Source organism: Vicugna pacos, chromosome X (assembly GCF_048564905.1).
Source record: "Vicugna pacos chromosome X, VicPac4, whole genome shotgun sequence".
NCBI classification, from domain to species: Eukaryota; Metazoa; Chordata; class Mammalia; order Artiodactyla; family Camelidae; genus Vicugna; species Vicugna pacos.
Window position 1 is genome coordinate 63,770,414 of NC_133023.1, and position 21,780 is coordinate 63,792,193.

Sequence of the window (21,780 nt, forward strand, 5' to 3'; positions counted from 1 at the left end):
GGGATTCCTGGGTCATATAGTAAGTCTATTTCTAGTCTTTTGAGGAATCTCCATACTGTTTTCCACAGTGGCTTTCCTTGCTTCCCTCTCCCAGTCTTGATGATTTAGACGTCTTCTTTTACAATTTTGTGTTTATTCTTTCAGTAATTCACGGCAGTTATCACCTTTCCAGTTATGAGTTTCTCATTTTTGTAGCATCCTCCTTCCTTTCTATTTAGAGTAGATCTGTCAATATTTCTTTTAGCATGGGTTTAGTGTTGATAAACTCTTAGTTTTTGCTTGTCTGTTAAGTTCCTTATCTCTCCTTCTATTTTTAAGGATAGCCTTGCTGGATACAGTATCCTAGGCTGCATCTTTTTCTTTCAGGACTTAGAATATCTCTTGCCACTCGCTTCTGGCCTGTAGTGTTTGTGTAGAGAAATCAGCTGAGAGCCTTATTGGGGTTCCCTTGTCACTCATTCTTTGCTTTTCTCTTGCTGCCTTTAGGATCATTTCTTTATCCTTGACTCTGGCCATCTTGATTATGATATGTCTTGGTGTGGGTCTATTTGGGTTCATCCTGTTTGGGACCCTCTGAACCTCCTGTACTTGGATATCTGATTCCTTTAGGTTTTGGAAGTTTTCAGTCATGATTTCATCAAATACCTTTTCAATCCCCTTTGTTCTTTCTTCCCCTTCTGGAACCCCTATTATGAGTAGATTGACACGCTTTATATTATCCCATAGGTCCCTTATATTGTTTTCATTGTTTTTTATTTGCTTTTCTCTCAGCTGTTCTGATTGGGGGCTTTCTGTTGTCCTGTCTTCTAGGTCACTTATTCGTTTCTCTGCATTATCTAGCCTGCTTTGTACAGCCTTTAGGTCAGCTCTCATCTCAGCAAATGAGTTTACTAATTCTACATGGTTCTTCGTTATAGCTTCCATTTCATTTTTCACATATTTTATATCTCAACACTATTTCTTTTAGTTTGTTCAGTACTTTGATCACTCCTTTTTTGAAATGTTGATCTAGTAGGCCATCAATGTCTATTTCCTTGATCATGCTTTCAGGGGATTTCTCTTGATCTTTTAATTGGGAGTGGTTCCTCTGCTTCTTCACCTTGCTCATATCTCTCTGGCAATGTGGCTTAAGGAGTCTCAGTTACCTAGCTCTCCTGGAGATGTGTGCTCTTAATGACTTTATCGAGAGGTCTTTGTGTCTTCACCCTATTTCAGGTACTCAGCTTGCTGCTTCTAGAGGCCCTCTGTTGGCGCCCTCTTCTGTGCTGCTCCCAGTGGCTGTCTGCTAGCAGATCGCACCCCTCCCAACACTGGGTCAGGTGCTGAGCTGTTTCCCAGTGGGCGGGCGGGTCACTCCCCCTCCTGATGCCGCAGTCAGATGCTGGGCTTGGTGAGGCAGGTGGGCTGATCGCGCCCCTTCCCTGCACCATGGTCAGGTGCTGTGTTCCTGCCAGGAAGGTGGGGGGCCACCAGCCTTCTCCCGGCGCTGGTCACTCAAGTGCTCTGTGCAGCTGCCCGATCCACCTCTGGTCAGAGCTCTGAAGTCAGGCTCTGGGAAGACCTCAGAACGGCCCCACCCCTGCTCTGGGCAAAATCTCAGCTCCTTGTTTGTTTTGGTGGCTCGAGTTCTCTGAGGGACAAGGGCAGAAAGATCCTATCTGACTTGGGTTGTAAACAAGCCTCAGTCCTGCCTAGGAGGTTATGGAGCCCCCGGGTGTGGATTCAGGTATCGGCCCCACCCCCGCCTGGTTACTGCACACAGGAGGAGATGGCAGCTGTGGCTACGCCCCGCCTCTCTTCTCCTGAGAAGTGTCAGTAAAGGTGGCACAGGTCCAAGGACACAAAGGCTACAGTGCTCCCCCACCCAGGGCACACCAGCCGTGTTGCTTTTTTTTGCAATTTATGGGGGACCAAGGTTGTTCTGCTCTGTATCCCCTCCCAGCCATGGCACGCGGCACCCTGCAGTTATCCGGGGCTGCCTCAGTGCAGCTGCCCCAGTCCTCCGCCTGACTCGGGCAGCCTGTCCCGGCTACAAGCTGCCGGCTCGTGTCTCGGGCTGGGTGTCATGAGGATCCTTTGTGCCCCTTTCACTCAGCTCTGTCAGTCAAGGGGTGCTCAGGGCAGACCTGAGCCTCGGAGGCTCCCCCTCTGTCCCACTGGCCTCCCCATTGGAGAGGGGAGACCCAGCAAACGAGTGCTAGTCCTTCTTTGCTGCTCCCTCCTTGCAGGATCAGTGTTTTGCTTTTTTTTCTTTGTTTTTTCCTCTCATCCTAACAGATTTTTGGCATCTTTGTCTTTTGTAGAGGGTGACGTTCTGTCGGAGTTTGGCAGGTGCTCTGGTTGGCTGAGTAGATCCATAGATGTGAGTTTTGGTGTATTTGTGAGAGAGGGTGAGCTACAAGCGTCCTACTCCACCATCTTGCTTCTCTCTTCTTCTATTAACTTTAAAAATTTTACTTCTTAAACAATTGTATATGTCTCCAGTTTTAATCCCTTTAAAATTTTTCCGTTAAGATATTTTTTAATATTATTTTTTAAAATCCACCTCATTTCATTTTTATTTCTTTTAGTTTTGATCTACTGTTATTATCTATACACAAGTTTGAAATACTGTTTTTTGATCTTTTCTCCTTTTTTAAGGTTTTTAAAAGACAGCTCAACACAACTGCTATTCTGCTTCAATTTGCTCTTCTATTATTCATTATGCACTGATTTCAAAACTTTTTTTTCTTCCCTTCTTTTAAAATTCTGTCTTTGTTTTGACTTTTATTCCTGTATAGGCTTTAGATAGATAAATAAATAAGCTCCTTAAGGAACACAATAGGTAACTGATATTCCATAAGCCACAGTGCCAGAGAGATAAGAGCAAGATGAAGAAACAGAGGATTCATTCCCAATTAAAAGAGCAAGAGAAATCCCCTGAAAGCTTGATCATGGACATAGACATGGATGGCCAACTAGATCAAGATTTCAAAAAAAAAAGAGTGATCAAAGTACTGAAGAGGTAAAATTGTCACTATATGCAGATGACATGATACTATATATAGAAAACCCTAAAAGGTCCAGACAAAAACTACTAGAACTAATCGAAAAATTCAGCAAGGTAGCAGGTTAAAAGATTAACATTCAAACATCAGTTGCATTTCTTTACACTAATGATGAATCAAAAGAAAAAGAAAGTAAAGAAATAATTCCCTTTAAAATAGCACCCAAGCAATAAAATAGCTAGGAATAAATTTTACCAAGGAGGTGAAAGACTTATACATGGAGAATTATAAAACACCGACTAAGGAAATTAAAGAAGACTTTTAAAAAAAGGAAGGATATCCCATGCTCTTGGATTGGAGGAATCAATACTGTTAAAATGGTGACACTGCCCAAGACAATCTACAGACTTAATACAATCCCTATCAAATAACCCAGAACATGTTTCACAAAACAAGAACAAATCATAATAAAATTTATATGGAACCATCAATGTCCTAGAATTGCCAAGGCATTACTGAAGAGAAAGAAAGAGGCTGGAGGAATAACTCTCCCAGACTTCAGACAATACTACAGAGCTAAAGTCACCAAGACAGCATGGTATTGGTACAAAAACAGACATATAGACCAATGGAGCAGAATAGAGAGCCCAGAAATGAACCCACAAAATTTTGGTCAACTCATCTTTGACAAAGGAGGCAAGAATATACAATGGAATAAAGACAGTCTCTTCAGCAAATGGTGTTGGGACAACTGGACAGCAGCATGTAAAGCAATGAAGCTAGAACACTCCCTTACACCATACACAAAAATCAACTCAAAATGGATCAAAGACTTAAACATGAGACAAGATACAATAAACCTCCTAGAAGAAAACATAATCAATACATTATCTGACATACATCTCAAAAATGTTCTCCTAGAATAGTCTACATAAGCAATAGAAATAAAAGCAAGCATAAACAAATGGGACCTAATGAAAATTACAAGCTTTTGCACAGCAAAGGAAACCATAAGTAAAACAAAACAACAACCTATGGAATGGGAGAAAATTTTTGCAAATGAAACTGACAAAGCCTTGATCTCCAAAATATATAAGCAGCTTATATGACTTAGTAAGAAAAAAACAAACAATCTAATCCAAAAATGGGCAGAAGACCTAAACAAGCAATTCTCCAAGGAAGACATACAAATGATAATAGGCACATGAAAAAATGCTCATTACCACTAATTATCAGAGAAATGTAAATCAAACTACAATGAGGTATCATCTCACAGCAGTCAGAATGGCCATCATTCAAAAGTCCACAAATGACAACTGCTGGAGAGGCTGTGGGAAAAAGGGAACCCTCCTTCACTGCTGGTGGGAATGCAGTTTGGTACAGCCACTGTGCAAAACAGTATGGAGATTCCTCAAAAGACTAGGAATAGACTTACCATATGACCCAAGAATTCTGCTCCTGTGCATATATCCAGAAGGAAGCCTACTTCAAAAAGACACCTGCACCCCAATGTTCATAGCAGCACTATTTACAATAGCCAAGACATGGAAACAGCCTAAATGTCCATCAACAGATGACTGGATAAAGAAGAAGTGGTATATTTATACAATGGAATACTATTCAGCCATAAAAACGACAACATAACCCCATTTGCAGCAAATGGATGAACCTGGAGAATGTCATTCTAAGTGAAGTTAGCCAGAAAGAGATAGAAAAATACCATATTTGATCACTCATATGTAGCATCTAAAAAAAAAAAAGAACATAAATACAAAAGAGAAACAGACTCATAGACATAGAATACAAACTTGTTGTTGCTAAGAGGGAAGTGGGTGGGAAGGGATAGACTGGTAGTTTGAAATTTGTAGATACTGACAGGTATATGTTGAATAGATAAACAAGATTATACTGTACAGCACAGGGAAATATATACAAGATTTTGTGGTAGCTCACAGCAAAAAAAAAGTGACAATGAATATATGTATGTTCATGCATAACTGAAAAATTGTGTTCTACACTGGAATTTTACACAACATTGTAAAATGACTATAACTCAATAAAAAAATGTTTTAAAAAAAGAGTGAAAAATCTTATAATTGGCAGGGTGTTGGTTAGAGTACTAAGAAGGGTCATGTTTCAGAACTGGGAAAAATCAATTCTAAATTCTGTGATGGTCCTACATAACAAAACTTAATAGCAAGATTCAAAAGGTTAGCTTTTTTTCTGGCATGCAGTTAAATACTATGTATAAGAAAACAAAAGTATCTAGAGTACAAGAAAATTAAATTCATAATGCCTTCAATCCAATAAAAATTAACATACAATTACAGTGTTATTGAAGCACAGAAGTAATCATAGACAATACTTAACCCAATGGGTATGGTTGTGTTCCAATAAAACTTAATTTTTAAAAAACAATAGGCCATATTTGGTCTGGGAGTATAGATTCCTGACTCCTGAAGTTAAGGTTTATACTACAAACCCTAAAGCAACTACTAAAATAACACAACAGAATGTTATATATAAAAAGCCAACCAAAGACAAAAAAATGAAATTGTGAAAAATAATTAAAAATAAGGCAGAAAAAGAGGGACAAAAGACAAGGTAGGACACAAAAACCATAAATAGATTTAAACCCAACTATATCAATAATCATATTAAATCTAGCATCCCCATTAAAAAGCATAGATTTTCAGACTGTATAAAAAGCAAGGACAATGAAATGCTACCTTAAGTACTGCACATTGAATGTAAAGACAAATAGATTAAATACAAATATGAAAAACAATATACCAAGCTAACACTAATTACAATAAAGCTGGAGTGACTGTATTAATATCAAGGTAGATTATAAAGCAAAAAATAATAGCAGAGATAAAATAAGTCATTTCAAAATGAGAAAGGGTCAATTCACCAAGAGGGAATGATAATCTTAAAGGTTTATGCACTTAATAACTGAACTTTGAAGTAGATGAAGCAAAATTTGACAGAAATTCAAGAACAAATAGATAAATTCATAACTATTGTCAAAGGTTTAAATACCTGTCTCTCAAAAATTTATAGAACAAGTAGACAAACAGTTAGGAAGAATACAGTAGACAATATCACTAACAACCAACTTAAACTGATCGAGATTCATAGAACCTTTCACTACTCAAAAACAGAATACACATTCTTCTCAAGTACACATGAACATTCACCAAGATACACCATATTCTGAAGCATAAGACAATTTAAGTGAATTTAAGAGAATTCAAGTCATACACAGCATGCTTTTTTTCCTTATATATTTTTCCAATTCTACTGAGATGTAAATGACATATAACATTGTGTAAGTTTAGTATGTATAGTGTGTTGATTTGATACATGTATATTGCAAAGTGATTCTGTAGGGTTAGATAACACCTCCATCATGTCACATAATTACCATTTCTTTTTTTTTTGGTGAGAACATTTAAGATCTCACTTAGCCACTTTTAAATATAATACAGTATTATTATCTGTAATCACCATGCTATCCAATAGACTCCCAGAATTTCTTTATCTTATAGCTGGAAGTATTTACCCTTTGACCAACACCTCCCCATTTCCCAGGACCACCCCTCTTTATTCCTTATACTGAAGATTATCAATATAAAGCTGGAAAACTAAGACTAAGTTATACCATAAGATTACACTTATCAGCATTTGAAGTTACATTGTTTCTGTAATGCTTTATGACCACAATAAAATTAAATTAGAAAGCAATAGAAAGTTATCTAGAAAATGCCTAAATATTTGTAAATTAATTAGCATACTTCTAAATGCCGTATGAGTCAAAGAAGAAATAAAAGGAAATTAGAAAACATCTTGAACTAAAAGAAAATAAAAACATCACATATCAAAATTTACAAGATGATGCTAAAGCAGTATATATAGAGAAATTTATAACACTACACACTTATATTAGAAAAGAAGAAAAGGTCTCAAATCAGTAACTTCTGCTCCCATCTTAAAAACCAGAAAAGCTAGTAAAACACAAATTAAGCAGAAAAAATCAAAATAAATTAACAAAGATTAAAGTGGAAAACAGTGAAATAGAAAACAGAAATACAATAGAGAAAATCAATGAAACCAAAAGCTGGCTGGTTCTTTGAGAAGAACAGTAATATTGATAAACCTCTAGCAAGACTAAACAGGACAGAAAAGGAAGAAGACACAAAATACCAACATCAGGAATGATGATACCAACATCCCTAATGATTCTATAGCTATAAATAAAAGATAATAAGGGGATATTATGAACAATTTTATGCCAATGAATTCAATAACTTTGATGAAATGGACAAATCACTTAAAAGACACAAAATACCAAAGCTCGCTCAAAAAGAAAGATGAGTAACTCCAAGTATATTGAATAAATTGACTTTATAGTTAAACACCATAACATTAAAAGAAAAAAACTACAGGCCCAGATGGCTTCACTAGTGAATTTTACCGATCATTTAATGACAATTTGATATTGTACTCTTACAGAAAATTGAAGAGGAGAAAATTTTACCCAACTCTTTCTATGAAACTAGGATTGCTCTGACACCAAAACTAGACATAAACAACAACACAAAAAACTACAAATACCCCTTATGAAAGTAGATGTAAAAAATTCTTGACAAACTTTTAGCAAATATCATCTAATAGTATGCAAAAAGGATAATACATCATGACTACATGGGATTCACTCAGATACAAGGTGCTTCAACATTGGACAATCAATCAATGTAATTCATCATATTAAATAATTAAAGAAGAAAAACATATGATCATCATTTTAACAACTGCAAAAAATGTGATTGAGAAATCTAACATACATTCCTGATAAACACTCTCAACAAATTAGCAATAGAAGGGAATATTCTCAACCTGATAAAGAACATGTAAAAAGACCTATAGTTAGCTTTGTAATTAACGGTGAAATTATGCTTCCCCCCTAAGATCATAAATAAGAAGGTCAGCTCTTACCAATACTTTTCAATACTGAACTGGAGGGTCAAGCCAGTGTAACAAAGCAAATAAATAATGCCCATAATGGATAAGAAATAAAACTCCTTATTTGCGCATTACAAATAGAAAATTCTATTTGTAGTTTACCAAAAAGCTGCTAGATAAAACAAGTAAGTTTAGTTAGACTGTGGGATACAAAGTTCAACATACAAAAATAGTAATCATATTTCCATCCAATTTGAAAATAAAATTAAGAAAGTAATTCCATTTACAATGACATTTTAAAAGAAAAATACTTAGAGATAAATCTGACAAACGATGTGCAAGACCTGTACACTGAAAATGACCAGATATTGCTGACAAATTTAAGAAGACTTAAATAAACTGAGAGAGAAACCATGTTCATGGATTAGAAGACTCAATATTGTGAAAATATCAATTATCTGCAAATTGACCTACAGATTGAATGAAGTCCGAATCAAAATCCCAGCAGGCTTTCTTTGTGGGAAGTGAAAAGTTGATTTTTAAATCGATATGGAAATGCAAATGACCTAGAAGAGGCAAAACAGCTTTCAAAAAGAAGAGCACAGCTCGAGGATTTGCCCTACCTGACTTCAAGACATATTATAAAGGCACACTCATCAAGAAAAGTTGTACTGGCATAAATACAGAAATAAAACAATGGAACATAATAGAGTGTCCAGAAATAGATTTTCACATATATGGTCAATTGATTTTCAACAAAAAATGCAAGGTAATTCAGTGGAGAAAGCATAATCTTCTCCAACGATGATGGTAGAACAATGAAATATCTATATGCAAAAAAAAAAACGGACTTCAACACATACTTATCACCATATGTGAAAATGAACTCAAAATTGATTATTAACTTAAACGTAAAACCAAAAACTACAAAACCTCTAGAAAACATAGGAGAAAATTTTTGTGACCTGAGATTAAGGAAATATTCCTTAAACAGGACCCCAAAAAGCACAATTTATTAAAGGAAAAAATTATGCATCAGAGTTCATCAAAATTAAGAACTTCTGCTTTTTGAAAGACACTGTTAAAGAGAATGAAAAGCAAACTATAGACCAGAAGAAAATATTTTCAAATATATACATGGCAAAGGACTTACCATTCCAAAATATACAGACTCTTAAAACTCAGTAAGAAAACAACCCAATAAAAAAATGGGCCAAAGATTTAAACAGAGATTTTATCAAAAAAGATAGATGTCAAATATCCATGTGAAGAGATGTTCAACATCATTAGTCATTAGGGTAGTATAATTCAAAACTACAATAAGGTACCACTACACACTTATCAGATATCCAAAATTAAAACAAGACTGACCATATGAAGTGTTGGTAAGGATGTGGAGCAACTGAAACTCTCATATGCTGCTGGTGGGAATATAAAAATTATATAACCACTCTGAGAAACAGTTTGACAGTGTCTTTAAAATAAGTTAAAACATATATCTACTATATAACCCAGTCATTATACTCTTGGTATTTAACCATGAAAAAAAAACATATGCTCATACAATCACTTGTACATGAATGTTTGTAGCAGTATTAGTAGTATCCGGAAACTGCAAGCGACCCATATATCCCATCAACAAGTGAATGAATAAACAAATCATTGTGTATCCATACAGTGGAATACTACTCAGCAATAAAAATGAACTACTGATACATGCAACAACTTCAATGAATCTCAAAATAATTATGTTAAGTAAGTCAGATAAAAAAATACATACTATATGATTCAATTTATATAAAGTCCTAGAACATGCAAGCCAAACAGTGACAGAAAGGAGATTCAGTAGGGGTGGAGCAGGAGGGAACCATTACAAAAGGGCACAAGAAAATTGTTGAGGATGATAGATAGGTTAATTATTTTATTGTGTTGATGGTTTCACAAGTTTATATAAATGTCAAAATGTATTAAAGCATGTACCTTAATATGTGCAGTTTGCTGTATGTCAATTATACCTCCAAAAAGCTGTTTTAAACATTAATAAATTAAACACTACTGCCAGAGGCACTGGTAGTTTTGAGTAGCCAAAGTCCTAGGCTTGCCCCTAACTACTTCATCCAGTTATTAATACTGATTTTGTGCCTAAGAATAATGAGTATCCCACTAAGATGATCTAAATGACAGGAAGACAGAAAATACCATTAACTGGTATATCCACTAAATACTATGCAACAAAACAAACAGAATAATTCTCATTTAAAATTTTCAAAGAAAAAAAGCAATTAGCAAAAGAACAAAAACAATTTTCTTAGTTTTATTTCAATAAAATATAGCAAAAATTTATAAATACTCACCTCTTTGGATAATCTTGTGAAGACATCTCCTCCCCTGAGAAAATCCAATATTAAATACAGCTTCCCTTCAGTCTGAAAGGCTAATTAGAAATTAGAATGCAGTAACAATTTTTAAGGCTTAAAAAGTTTAGTATACTTTTTAATTAATATTTATTGTCTAGAATTTTATCACTAAACACTATAAAGCAATTAAGCATTTACTCATATGGTCCATTATTGGATAATATTATCTCAAATTAAATCTAGTGTTGAAAAACCTATAAACTCCTTCCCAGAACGTAATCAACCTTGCATGTAGCTTTACATAGAACTTGTACCACCATTATTTTCCTTATTTATGGAGCACCATTTCTACTGCAATTGCCTGAACTCTGCCTCCCTACCTATTGAAAATCTACTAATTCTTTCAAGACCAACAAAAATGCCACTTCCTCTAGTAAGCTTTCTTCTATTAAGGATTTCCTCCTTTTCACATTTTCCTACAGCATCCTTATCCTCTTCCCCCATTAAAATTACTTGCTACTGCTTTTGAGATCTCATCATACTTTATTTATGCCTCCCTCATGATACTTAATCCATTTTGATTTATACAAATAAATTTGTCTTACATGTTTGTGTTACCTAAAGATCATAAATTTCTAGAGTTCAGAGAGTATTTCACTTCTAGAGCCCGCTGAATTTAACAGTGTTTTGTGCACAACTGGTATATAGTGATTAATCTAATGATACCCTGGAGATTTAAGGAAGGAGATCTTTAGATTCTACTACTACTTTCATTCCATTAGGGTTAAAGAGATTAAAAGAATAATGGGTGGGAAATTCTAGAGGGTTTTTTATAGAGAGTTAGGTACATATTTTAATGTGTTACTTGTCAAAATTACCTAAGAATAAAATCAATAGCTGCTATCTTTTAAAATCCCGAACACTAAAAGTGATGTAATAGATCAGATTAGTGATTTAACAGTGTATATGCCTTTGGATTTCCCAGGGAAACCAAATGCCACAATCTCATGCATACATTAAATTAGCAATGAAGCCATAATTAAAACTCAGAACTACATACTTTGGAAGAATTAATACTGTTAGAATAACCATACTACCCAAGGCAATCTACAAATTCAATATAACCTTATCAAAATACCAATGGCATTTTTCACAGAACTAGAACAAATAATTTTAAAATCTGCATGGAAACACAAAAGACCCCAAATAGCCAAAACAATCAAAAGGAAGAACAGAGCTGGTGGTTATCATACTTCCTGACTTCAAACTATACCAAAAGCTACAGTAATCAAAAAAGTATGGTACTGGCACAAACAGACAAATAGACCAATGGAACAGAATAGAGAGCCCAGAAATAAACCAACACACTTATGGTCAATTAATCTATGACAAAGGAGGCAAGAATATACAGTGGATAAAAGACAGTTTCTTCAGTAAGTGATATTGGGAAAACTAGACAGCTGCATGTAAAAGAATGAAACTAGAACACTCTCTAACACCATATATAAAAATAAACTCAAAATGGATTAAAGACTTAAATGTAGGACTGGAAACCATAAAACTCCTAGAAGTGAACATAGGTAGAACACTCTGACATATATCATAGCAATATCTTTTGAGATCTGTCTCCTAAAGCAAAGGAAACAAAAGCAAAAATAAACAAAGGGGACCTAATTAAACTTAAAGGCTTTTGCACAGCAAAGGAAACCATCAACAAAATGAAAAGACAACTTACAAAATGGGAAAAATTGCCAATGATATGACTGATAAGGGGTTAATATTCAAAATACATAAACAGCTCACACAACTCAATATTAGAAAAACAAACAGCCCAATTAAAAATGGGAAGACCTGAAAAAACACTGTTATAAAGGAGACATACAGAGGGCCAACTGGCACATGAAAAGATGCTCAACATCACTAATCATCAGAGAAGTGCATATCAAAACTCCAACGAGCTATCACCTCACCCTTGTCAGAATGGCTATCATTAAAAAGACCACAAATAACAAATGTTGGCAAGGATGTGGATAAAAGGGAACTTTTGTACACTGTCAGAGGGAATGTAAGTTGATGCAGCCACTGTGGAAAATAGGATGGAGGTTCTTCAAAAAAATAAAAATAGAACTACCTTATGATCCAGCAATTTCCACTCTGGGGAATTATATCCAAATTACATCCAAAAAAAATGAAAACATTAATTTGAAAAGATATATGCACCCCAATGTTAACAGCAGCATTATTTACAATAGCCAAGATATGGAAGCAACCTAAGTGTACATCAACAGATGGAACGGATAAAGGTGTGGTGTACACACACACACACACACACACACACACACACACAATGGAATACTACACAGTCGTAAAAAACTGAAATTTTGTCATTTGCAACAACATAGATGGACTTAAAGGATATGATGATTAGTGAAAAAAGTCAGGCAAAGACAAATATTATATGATGTCACATATGCGGAATCTAAAAAAATAAAACTAGTGAATACAATAAAAAGAAAGAGATTCACAAATATAGAGAATAAACTAGTGGTTACCAGTGAGAAGAGGGAAGGGGAAGGGATAAGATAAGGGTAGGGGAAAAGAAGTACAAACTACTATGTATAAAATAAATAAGCTACAAGGATATATAGTACAACACAGGGAATATAGCCAGTATTTTATAATAAGTATAAATGGAATACAACCTTAAAAATTGTGAATCACTATGCTGTACAACTGAAACTTATAAAATATTGTAAATCAAGTATATCTCAATTAAGAAAGAAAATCCTTAGAACTTTCTGACTCCAAATTCATGTTCTTTCCATTGTATCTTCTGCTCTCACTGGTATTCCTCTCCCACCAAATATAAGAAAAAATAACTCAAAGAGACTAATATATAATATGGTTCTTCTCAGCAGAACGAGGAAATAAAGTTAATATGCTCATTATAAACATGTAAGAGGAGTACATCCATAGACAAGAATGTTTTGAATAAATTATCACAGTAATTTATAGCCTAAGATCACTGGAGGTATAGCCTAGTAGAAGACAGAAATACTACCAGACAAGTAATCAGAAGACACTATCTTGTTACCTTAGACAAGTCAACCACCAAATACAGGAAACAGAACAAAAAGCTGGATATTGATTCTTATTTCAGATAAATACATTTTAAAAGTTGAATATATTAAATCATTCAGTATTCATTTCCTGTTGAAAGTATTTATCTCCTGTTATACTACTGTCTGAAAGGAAATCTTAGTTCTCTAATTCCATAATTTTAAAAAAGATTACATACCATAGTGCAATTTGACAATAAATGGATGATTTACTTCCACCAGTATATCCCTCTCCATCTTTGTCCGAACTCTGTCTCGAACTAAAAATTACAGAGGGGTAGACTATATTACTCATACATAATTTCAGTAGAGGCCCCATCAATTAATTCACCAATATGAAAGTATAAAATGTAACTTTGTAAGTGCCTAAATTTGCAAACTATATATTCCTAGACAGTAATTACCATATTCTCAGAAAGTCAACAAACTCAGTTTAGATCTAGAATGGGTCAAATGGACAAAGTTACTTGATGAAAAAGCATTTATTATATACTAGTCTCCAATTGTTCAAATGAGTTTATTAATTAAAATTGAGCACAGTGTTATCATTATCACACCCTAGAAGACTGTACATAAGTGTATGCAAGTGGTTTTGTGCTTTCTCAACATGCAATACCAACAAAGATGGAGCAGAAACAATAAAAATCTTGAAATAAAAGAATATAGCTTCATAAGTTCACTTTAAATTAAATAAAATATGTTACTTTTTATCCCGTTAAATTTTTCAGGGTACACTCCCACTAAATTAGGGTATATACCAATATCAAACTTAGAAATATAACTTACCACTAGAAAACTAACAATTACTAACATTAAAAGGAAACAATCTACTCCTACAAGCAATACACAGTATATTTCTTAAAACAAGCTTTACCAAATTTTATTTTAATAAGCTTTCTAATTTTCTACCTTTTAAAGAAGCTTTTTTTAACACCTTCATTGCATAGAGCTGCCCAGCATCAGGACCAGTCTTCTTTCTAACAAGAAAAACCTAACAGAGGAATTTGAAAAAAAATTAAATTCACATTCTAGCCATTGCTGCTATATGTACATATTAGCAATACATGTTGATCTTTCATTTTCTCTAATTTTAGAAAGATACACCTTTCTCTATAATTGTTTTTTCTTTCTCTATAAATTATACTTGGTTAATATTTTCTCACTTTCATTTAGTAAATCATACTCCCTTATGTACTCTTGTAGAAAAGAAAATTATAAAGAAAATTTGAGAAGTCTGTGATGTAAGAGATAAATAATATAACAAAAGACAATTTGAGCTAAGAGAGCTCCTTATAAGACCCAAGCTTTTTGTTACCTTAGTAAGGTGCAAACATACGTGATGACAATTGATTTGACACCCTCATTTCTACCTCCTATTGGTCCATTTTAGAAGTTATCAGGTATTTTATTTTCTAGTAAGAAATCAGAGACAATTCTCATCTGTCTGCCAGGGAGAAAAATCAAGATGGCAAATACTTCAATAAACAAATAAAAGTTAAACTATTTGAAGTTACCAAGTATGTTCAAGTAATAATATCTCATATTTTCAAACTAAGATTATGACTCATTAAAAGCTAAGTTTTAAAAAGCCCCAGTTACAAAGATAAATATGAATATAGCACAGTTTTATGAGTTATTTATTAGTAAAGGGTTGTTTCATTTTTTACAATTATTTAGTAAAATGTGTTCACTGCCTCAACCTGCCATCCTCAACTCTAACAAATTCTATTCAAGTGTTGTTTAAATTTAAAATGTGATCAAGTAACTAATTTGTTCACACAAAATTGCAGATGGGAGAGCTTTTGAGTAATTTTTGTCTTGCCTCTTTCCTAAGGTAGAGCTCAAAACACTTTATTTCAAATATACATCAGCCAAATGGGCAGGTGGGGGCGGGGTGTGGAATATTTACTTAATGGAATCTCTCCTCCTATCCTTTATATCAGACCTAAACTCGAAGACCATTTCAGGTTTAGAGTTTTCACATTCATCTTGTGTAGTACTTCTCACACTTTCTGTGTAGACCAACAAGTCTTCTTTTCCCTTTCTTCTAAATCTATTGCAGATCATACTTTTATAAAATATAACCAAAATGAATTATTTAGAAAAATGAAATTTAAATGTCACATAAAACACAACTGCATTTTATACTAAGAGATTTTACACATAAAATTACTTTGTCAAATTTCTGTAAAAGTTTCTAAATGCTTACTGTCAGTTTTTGAATATGTCTTACTGTGAACCAGTAACAATTCATACCACACTTGGAGTAGACTAATCAAGAGAACTCATATTAACAAATGGTTGCTTTTTGAAACATAAAACTATCTTTGGAGAAAAGAAAATTTCAGGGATTGAACAAAATCATAAATTTTGCGTATCACCATAAATACTTCTGTACAGAAAGAGATAACAAATTTAAACTACTACACTATGTTACTACTTTATTGTCTAAGATATACTCTAAATTCCAGCAAGATTTTCCCAAACAATGTAGAACCCCAAGAAAATGTGCATCTTGCAACAGAAGATTTTGGTAGCTTCATTCCATGAAGTTAGTTTTAGTGGATTTAAACTTGAGAGGATATTTCTAAAAATCCATGATTTTTCACTGATAAAAACAGTAAGCATATGAGTAAAGAGTATCAAATTGAACACACCTATAGTCTATCCTCAGTGTCCTTTATAACATAGACTCATTAGAAAATAAAATTAGTATCTTATAAACGAACAGTGTTAAATCGGGCTTTTTAATCACAGAAGAATTTCATCCTGGGTTAGGATACACACACAAACCAGCTTATCATAGGGTTCTAAATGTAATATAAAACCTACTGATTAAACTAAAGAAGTCATGACCCCAGGTGCGTATTTTCTTATCTGTATTTTTCAAGTTTGCAGTTCTTGGCCAACAAGTGGACTTAATACATATTTGTATAGCTGATTTAAGAAGCAGTCCATATCAATTTTTTAAACAGCAGACTAAATTAATTGCCATAACACATATTATTAAAGCTTTAAAGCTAAGCAGACAGCATTAACCCTAAGCACCAGGCTTAAAGTTTTCACTCAGTATTACTGATAAGGGCAAATAAATGCAGATAAACAGTTACCTTTTTCCTAATCAATATCATGTGACCAAGATGATGACAACAAAGGAGTTACACATCATTTCATGAGTGATGACTCCACCACAGGTAGGAAAACTATCTTTCTCAGTCCATTCCAAGAAAGCAATTCTCAACCTTTTTGGTCTCAGGAATACCTTACAATCTTAAAAATTACCAAAGATTCCAAAGTCTTTTGTTTTTGTGGGTTATATATATTGATATTTATCATACTAAAAATTAAAACAGAAAAATTAATTACATATTGAGTCATTAAAATAAACTTGTTACATCTGACTATAAACATTTTATAAAAATAACTATTTTTAAAACAAAAAAAATCAATGATAAGATTGACACTGATTTACATTTTTGCAAGTCTCTAATATCTGGCTTAATAGAAGACAACTGAATTTTTATATCTGCTTCTACATTCAATTTGTTGCAATTAAGTTGTTTTGTTTGAATTATAAGAAAATAAGGCCTCACAGTGATATGTATTTGGAAAAGGAAGGAGTATTTTAATAGCCTTTTCTTATAATTGTGGTTATTCTTTGATACGACACAAGAATTTGACAAGTGGCAGTTCTGTAAAGATTAGTTGCAATGAAGATTCTGAAACCACATCAATTAACTGTTCATATTCTGTTACATAATAATCCCTTGGTCTACCTTATACTTTGAATGGATTTTGTACTGATGTCTGATTTGATAACATCATGTATTGGTCATCTCAAAAACATTGGTTCACTGAGTTATGTAGCTCTTCCAAACCCTGACAGCAGCAATCTCATCAGGAAAGTCTTTGGAGTACTGAGAAGATGTTAAACACACAGTGACAAATAAAACTTCCCAAAATCCTGATGTTTTGCTTCAAAGATCAAATTTTATATTGACAAAAGTATTGCCAGTTGTCTTCCACAAAATAGGTTCACTCCATTCATTTTTAAGACATCTACCAAATACTCAAGTTTAATTAACCATAGTTTGTCAACCATTCTTTCAAGTAAAAATGGTGTTCCATGAAAAAAGTGGCTAGTTTAGCTCACAACTCAAAAAACTGCACAGGTGCTCTGTCTGAGACAACCATCTTCCTCGGGTATACAGCTAAAATGCTTTATGTGTGTGTCTCATTTCATCACACAGTATTTTTAAAAAATGTACTCAAGGGTTGATATTTGATAAATTTAATCACTTAATACCTCATCAAGGACATTCTTAAGTAAAACTTGTATTTTTTTAAAACTGTGAGCATGTGACAGTGAAGAATATGATTACTGATAAGGTTAAAATCACTTCCTTGATTGTGCCAAAGTGTCAAAAGTTTTACAAATAATATCTTAGTATGATTATAAAATAGTCTTGACCTTGAGGACCCCCTGAAAGTGTCTTGTGGCTGCCCAGGGATAATAAAACCACACTTTGAGAACCACTGTTCTAGAGCACAGCCCTTGGTTGAGTTGAAAAGAATGGAGTACAGAGGGTAAAAAGTGGCAATTAAGGAAGAAAGAAAAAGATACTCTAGGCTTTCAGAAAGACACACAAAGCAGCCACTTTTCCCCTAGCTCATAAAACACTCACTAGTAGCTCGATATGGCATCTAATAGAAGTCATCATTCACAGTCTAGAGAAATAATTGTTTATTTGTTCATCACCTGATTTGTTCTTTTCAGGTCTAATGGGTGAAATTTCCTAGCATAAGAAAACAACGTCTCACTCTGCTCTCGTCCCATGATCAACTACAGAAGAAAGTTGCATTAAATTCAAACTACTGTATCTGAAAACATATCTATCCTGATCAGAGAGATTTCTTTTCAGTCATCCTAGTTCAATTCTCAAAAACTGTCCAGAAGAGAAATGAGTAAGTGAGTGAGTTACTCCAATATACTTTTCTCTCTGTCATATGTACTTTTATATTTTCCATTAAGAAGTGTCTGTTGAGGTAAACTGAAAAACTACATAGCTTTAACGGTGACTGAAGAGAAAGGACCAACTGCAAGGAACTTTAAGTGCAAACATACATTTTTAAAACTCTCTCTGATAATTAATCAATTACTTAAGAGGGCAAAGGTTCAAAATTTTCAAAACTTCACTTTTAAGTCTTATAGTTAAAGGCTTTATTATCACAAAAGCAAAAAAAGGTTATGATCCATGAATGTTGAAATGTATGCTTTGTGTAAATATGCCTTGGCATGTGAAATTTAAGAGTAGTCTGATAACTGCAAACATGTTTTCATATGTTTTATTTGATTGTTTTAAAATAATCAATGTAAGTTGTCTGGTATACTACATTTCAATCCACACATTAATGATCATTAATAGCATTATACTCGGTGTACTTAGTACAGATTTTCTTTTACACATCATCTTTTATGATGATAATGTATGCTTCTTTAAAGTACAATTTTACAACTGACTCTAGTAGGGTTTTTTCCCCTATTAAATACACTAAAGATATTTAATATTACAAAGCTTAATGTAGGCTAAATTCCATTTATTGCATTTTAACAATGGAACTTTTACAGAAAAACTTATAAATAAGACTGCAGCCCAAAGTTTCTTGGAATTGCTCCTACACTTTTCTGATTCACAGCCTTGGCCCAATTCCTGAATAGGTCCAGCATATAACAAGTCCCACCCACACAATGCCTACGCAAATGATGTAATACTGACAAGCAAGTACATTCACATCCTAGGTAGAAAATAAAAATTAGCCGCCTCCTTAATATTTCTTTGGTTAATGAACTGCACAAAGATCACTATTCTGTATTTCAGTATTAGGAATTTTAAAAAGGTTTCTATGATATCCTTGTTAAACCAAAGTTCCTGCACAAAGCTGAGTGTTCCCTGAATTTTTTTAAGGACTGCATTGACAACTTTGTCAGCATGTTGCTATATTTAATGTGAAGATGTTATTGAAGACACTTCATTATGTTATATTGTATTCTCTTTACGAAGCCCCATGAGAAAAATTTCTCTGGTCTATTTGATCTGTTTATTAAAGATACTGTCAATAATCATACAATTAAATACATCAGCTTCTTTATAATGTCTGTCAAAAATTTGTCTTCACTTTGGTCCTACTTCTAGGTCTTCATATCATGTATTTGTGAACAACAGAGTGTATTCCTGGCTTCATCTAATCTTTCCTGCTCTAATTTTTCTGCTTCCAGAATCTTCCCACTTACTTTTAATTTTATTTAGTATTCATCTATGAAAGTCTTAAATCCTTTCTGGAACAAAACTAGATATAAATATATACACATATGAATCAATATACATATCAAATGGCAAAACAAATACTTTTAGGCTTGAAATGTTTACCTGGTGAGATTTCTATTTAAGTCGATATTTAAGCATTTATATACTGGGATATAAAAGAACTTCATTTCTGTTCTAAAATTAACATCATAAAAATATAATTTGAAATATTTAAAAGACTATTGTACTTCTAGTAACTTTTAAAAATAAAGGTGTGTAGAATGTACATGCCTACTCTATAGGCCAGTTCTATAAATATACCTCCTCCCCAACACAGACACACAATCTATTAAAAGCTCCTTCTAGTTTTACTCTCCCCAGCACAACTATTCAAGTCCTGTCTGCTTGTCTCCATATACCACCTGTACCAATTCACTACTAAACCATAATCTCCATCTTAGGTTGTCTTTGTAGTATCCTGAAAATGTGTCTCTATATTTTACATTGTATTCTATACCACACACATACAAGATTACTTTAAAACAGTTAATGCCTATTTTATATTCACCTATGCTGCTTTTAAACTGTTATGCACACACCAGGTGTTCAATAAATATCTTTCTTTTAAACGGTGTTTTTCGGGGGGAAGGAGGTAATTAGGTTTACTTTTTTTTAATAGAGTTACTGGGGATTGAACCCAGGACTTTGTGCATTCTAAGCACTCACTCTACCACTGAGCTATACCTTCCCACCCCTAAATGTCTTTCTTTTAAAATGTTTCAGAGCATAATAAATAAGCAATCCTCAACTGCCTTACCTTCCACTTTGAAATTAAATCTCAGCCACCCTATAATTTTCTCATTATCTTCCTCCCCTTAAATTGCTGTTATTGCTGTTTCCTATAGGCTGTTACTTAATGTGTATATGCGATATATTTCATGTTTCAAATGTTGGGGTACAAAAGTCAGGAACCCGATCTACATACTTCTTTTCCAAGAATCATATGCCATTAAGCACTTAATAAACCATTTTAATAATGAATGTCAGTTTATCTTCCTGAATTTTGCTTTCTCTCTTGAAATTTAAGCCCTTTGAAGGCAGGAGTTTCACATAATCCATGTATCACCCAGTACTTACCATTGTTGTACTTTATACACATACTTGCTTTAACAGATGATAGATTAATCCATGTATTCATACATGAATTAATAGGTACATTCTGAATTCTGTGATAGAGCTAAGGAATATAGATGAAATCACCAAAAGAGTGCAAGCTGAGATCATTCTAGCATGTGAACAGAGAAAAGACCATCTTCACAAAACTCAAACTATGTTGATTTAGGCAGCTAATTAATAGCAAGCTATATTTTGTCCTAGGGAAATCAGTGATCCCAGGGGATTAGAAAATATTGATTATTATTGAGAAGTATAAAGAAATGGGGTTAAAAGTACAACAGAAATAAAAAGGAGTAAAATTAGAGCTGCCTCCGTGTGTATCCTTTGACAAGTTTAGAAATGGCACATTTATCAGATTTCTACCTATGTGTACACTTTTTTGCTGAATGTTTAGAAGAAAAACAAATGTGGTAAAAAGCATTCATTACCTTTCCAAAGGATCCCTGACCAAGAACTTTGAGCAATTCAAATTGCGCAGGATCTGCTTTCTCATACCCTTCCTTAACATGATGAGTAATAGGGATTTCTTTAACAACTCCTTCATCCTGTAAAAAGAAATCCAAGCAACAGTAAAATATAGTTGTAACATCTTATGATTAGCTCCATTTAGAAATCACATCAGAGATAATTTAATACCTAACTCCTTCAGTATTAACTTAGAGTTTTTCAGGCTACTAGTATCCCCATTTCCCCAGTCTTCTAACACATAGAGATACACTACCACCATCACCCCTATTATATAATTTTATGTAAACATAACATATAAAATCTATACCATGGGAGCTTTCCAATATATCATATAAATTCTGGTCTGGATAGCAAGAATGGTCTCAATCAATTCACCCATTAATTAACTGATTAATCAATGATG

At 33.7% G+C, this 21,780-nt stretch overlaps 1 protein-coding gene across 4 annotated transcripts in view; it reads right to left on the reverse strand.

Moving 5' to 3' along the window:
* Positions 1-21,780, reverse strand: part of RPS6KA6 (ribosomal protein S6 kinase A6) — a 128,218-nt gene that overhangs the window by 59,202 nt on the left and 47,236 nt on the right. For all 4 annotated transcript variants that reach the window (XM_072955839.1, XM_072955841.1, XM_006218540.4 and 1 more), the window contains 4 exons: positions 21,338-21,454; positions 14,338-14,419; positions 13,608-13,688; positions 10,307-10,386 (listed from right to left, as the gene is read on the reverse strand). In XM_072955839.1, coding sequence (XP_072811940.1) covers positions 10,307-10,386; positions 13,608-13,688; positions 14,338-14,419; positions 21,338-21,454 — 360 coding nt within the window. The remainder of the gene's footprint in view (positions 1-10,306; positions 10,387-13,607; positions 13,689-14,337; positions 14,420-21,337; positions 21,455-21,780) is intronic.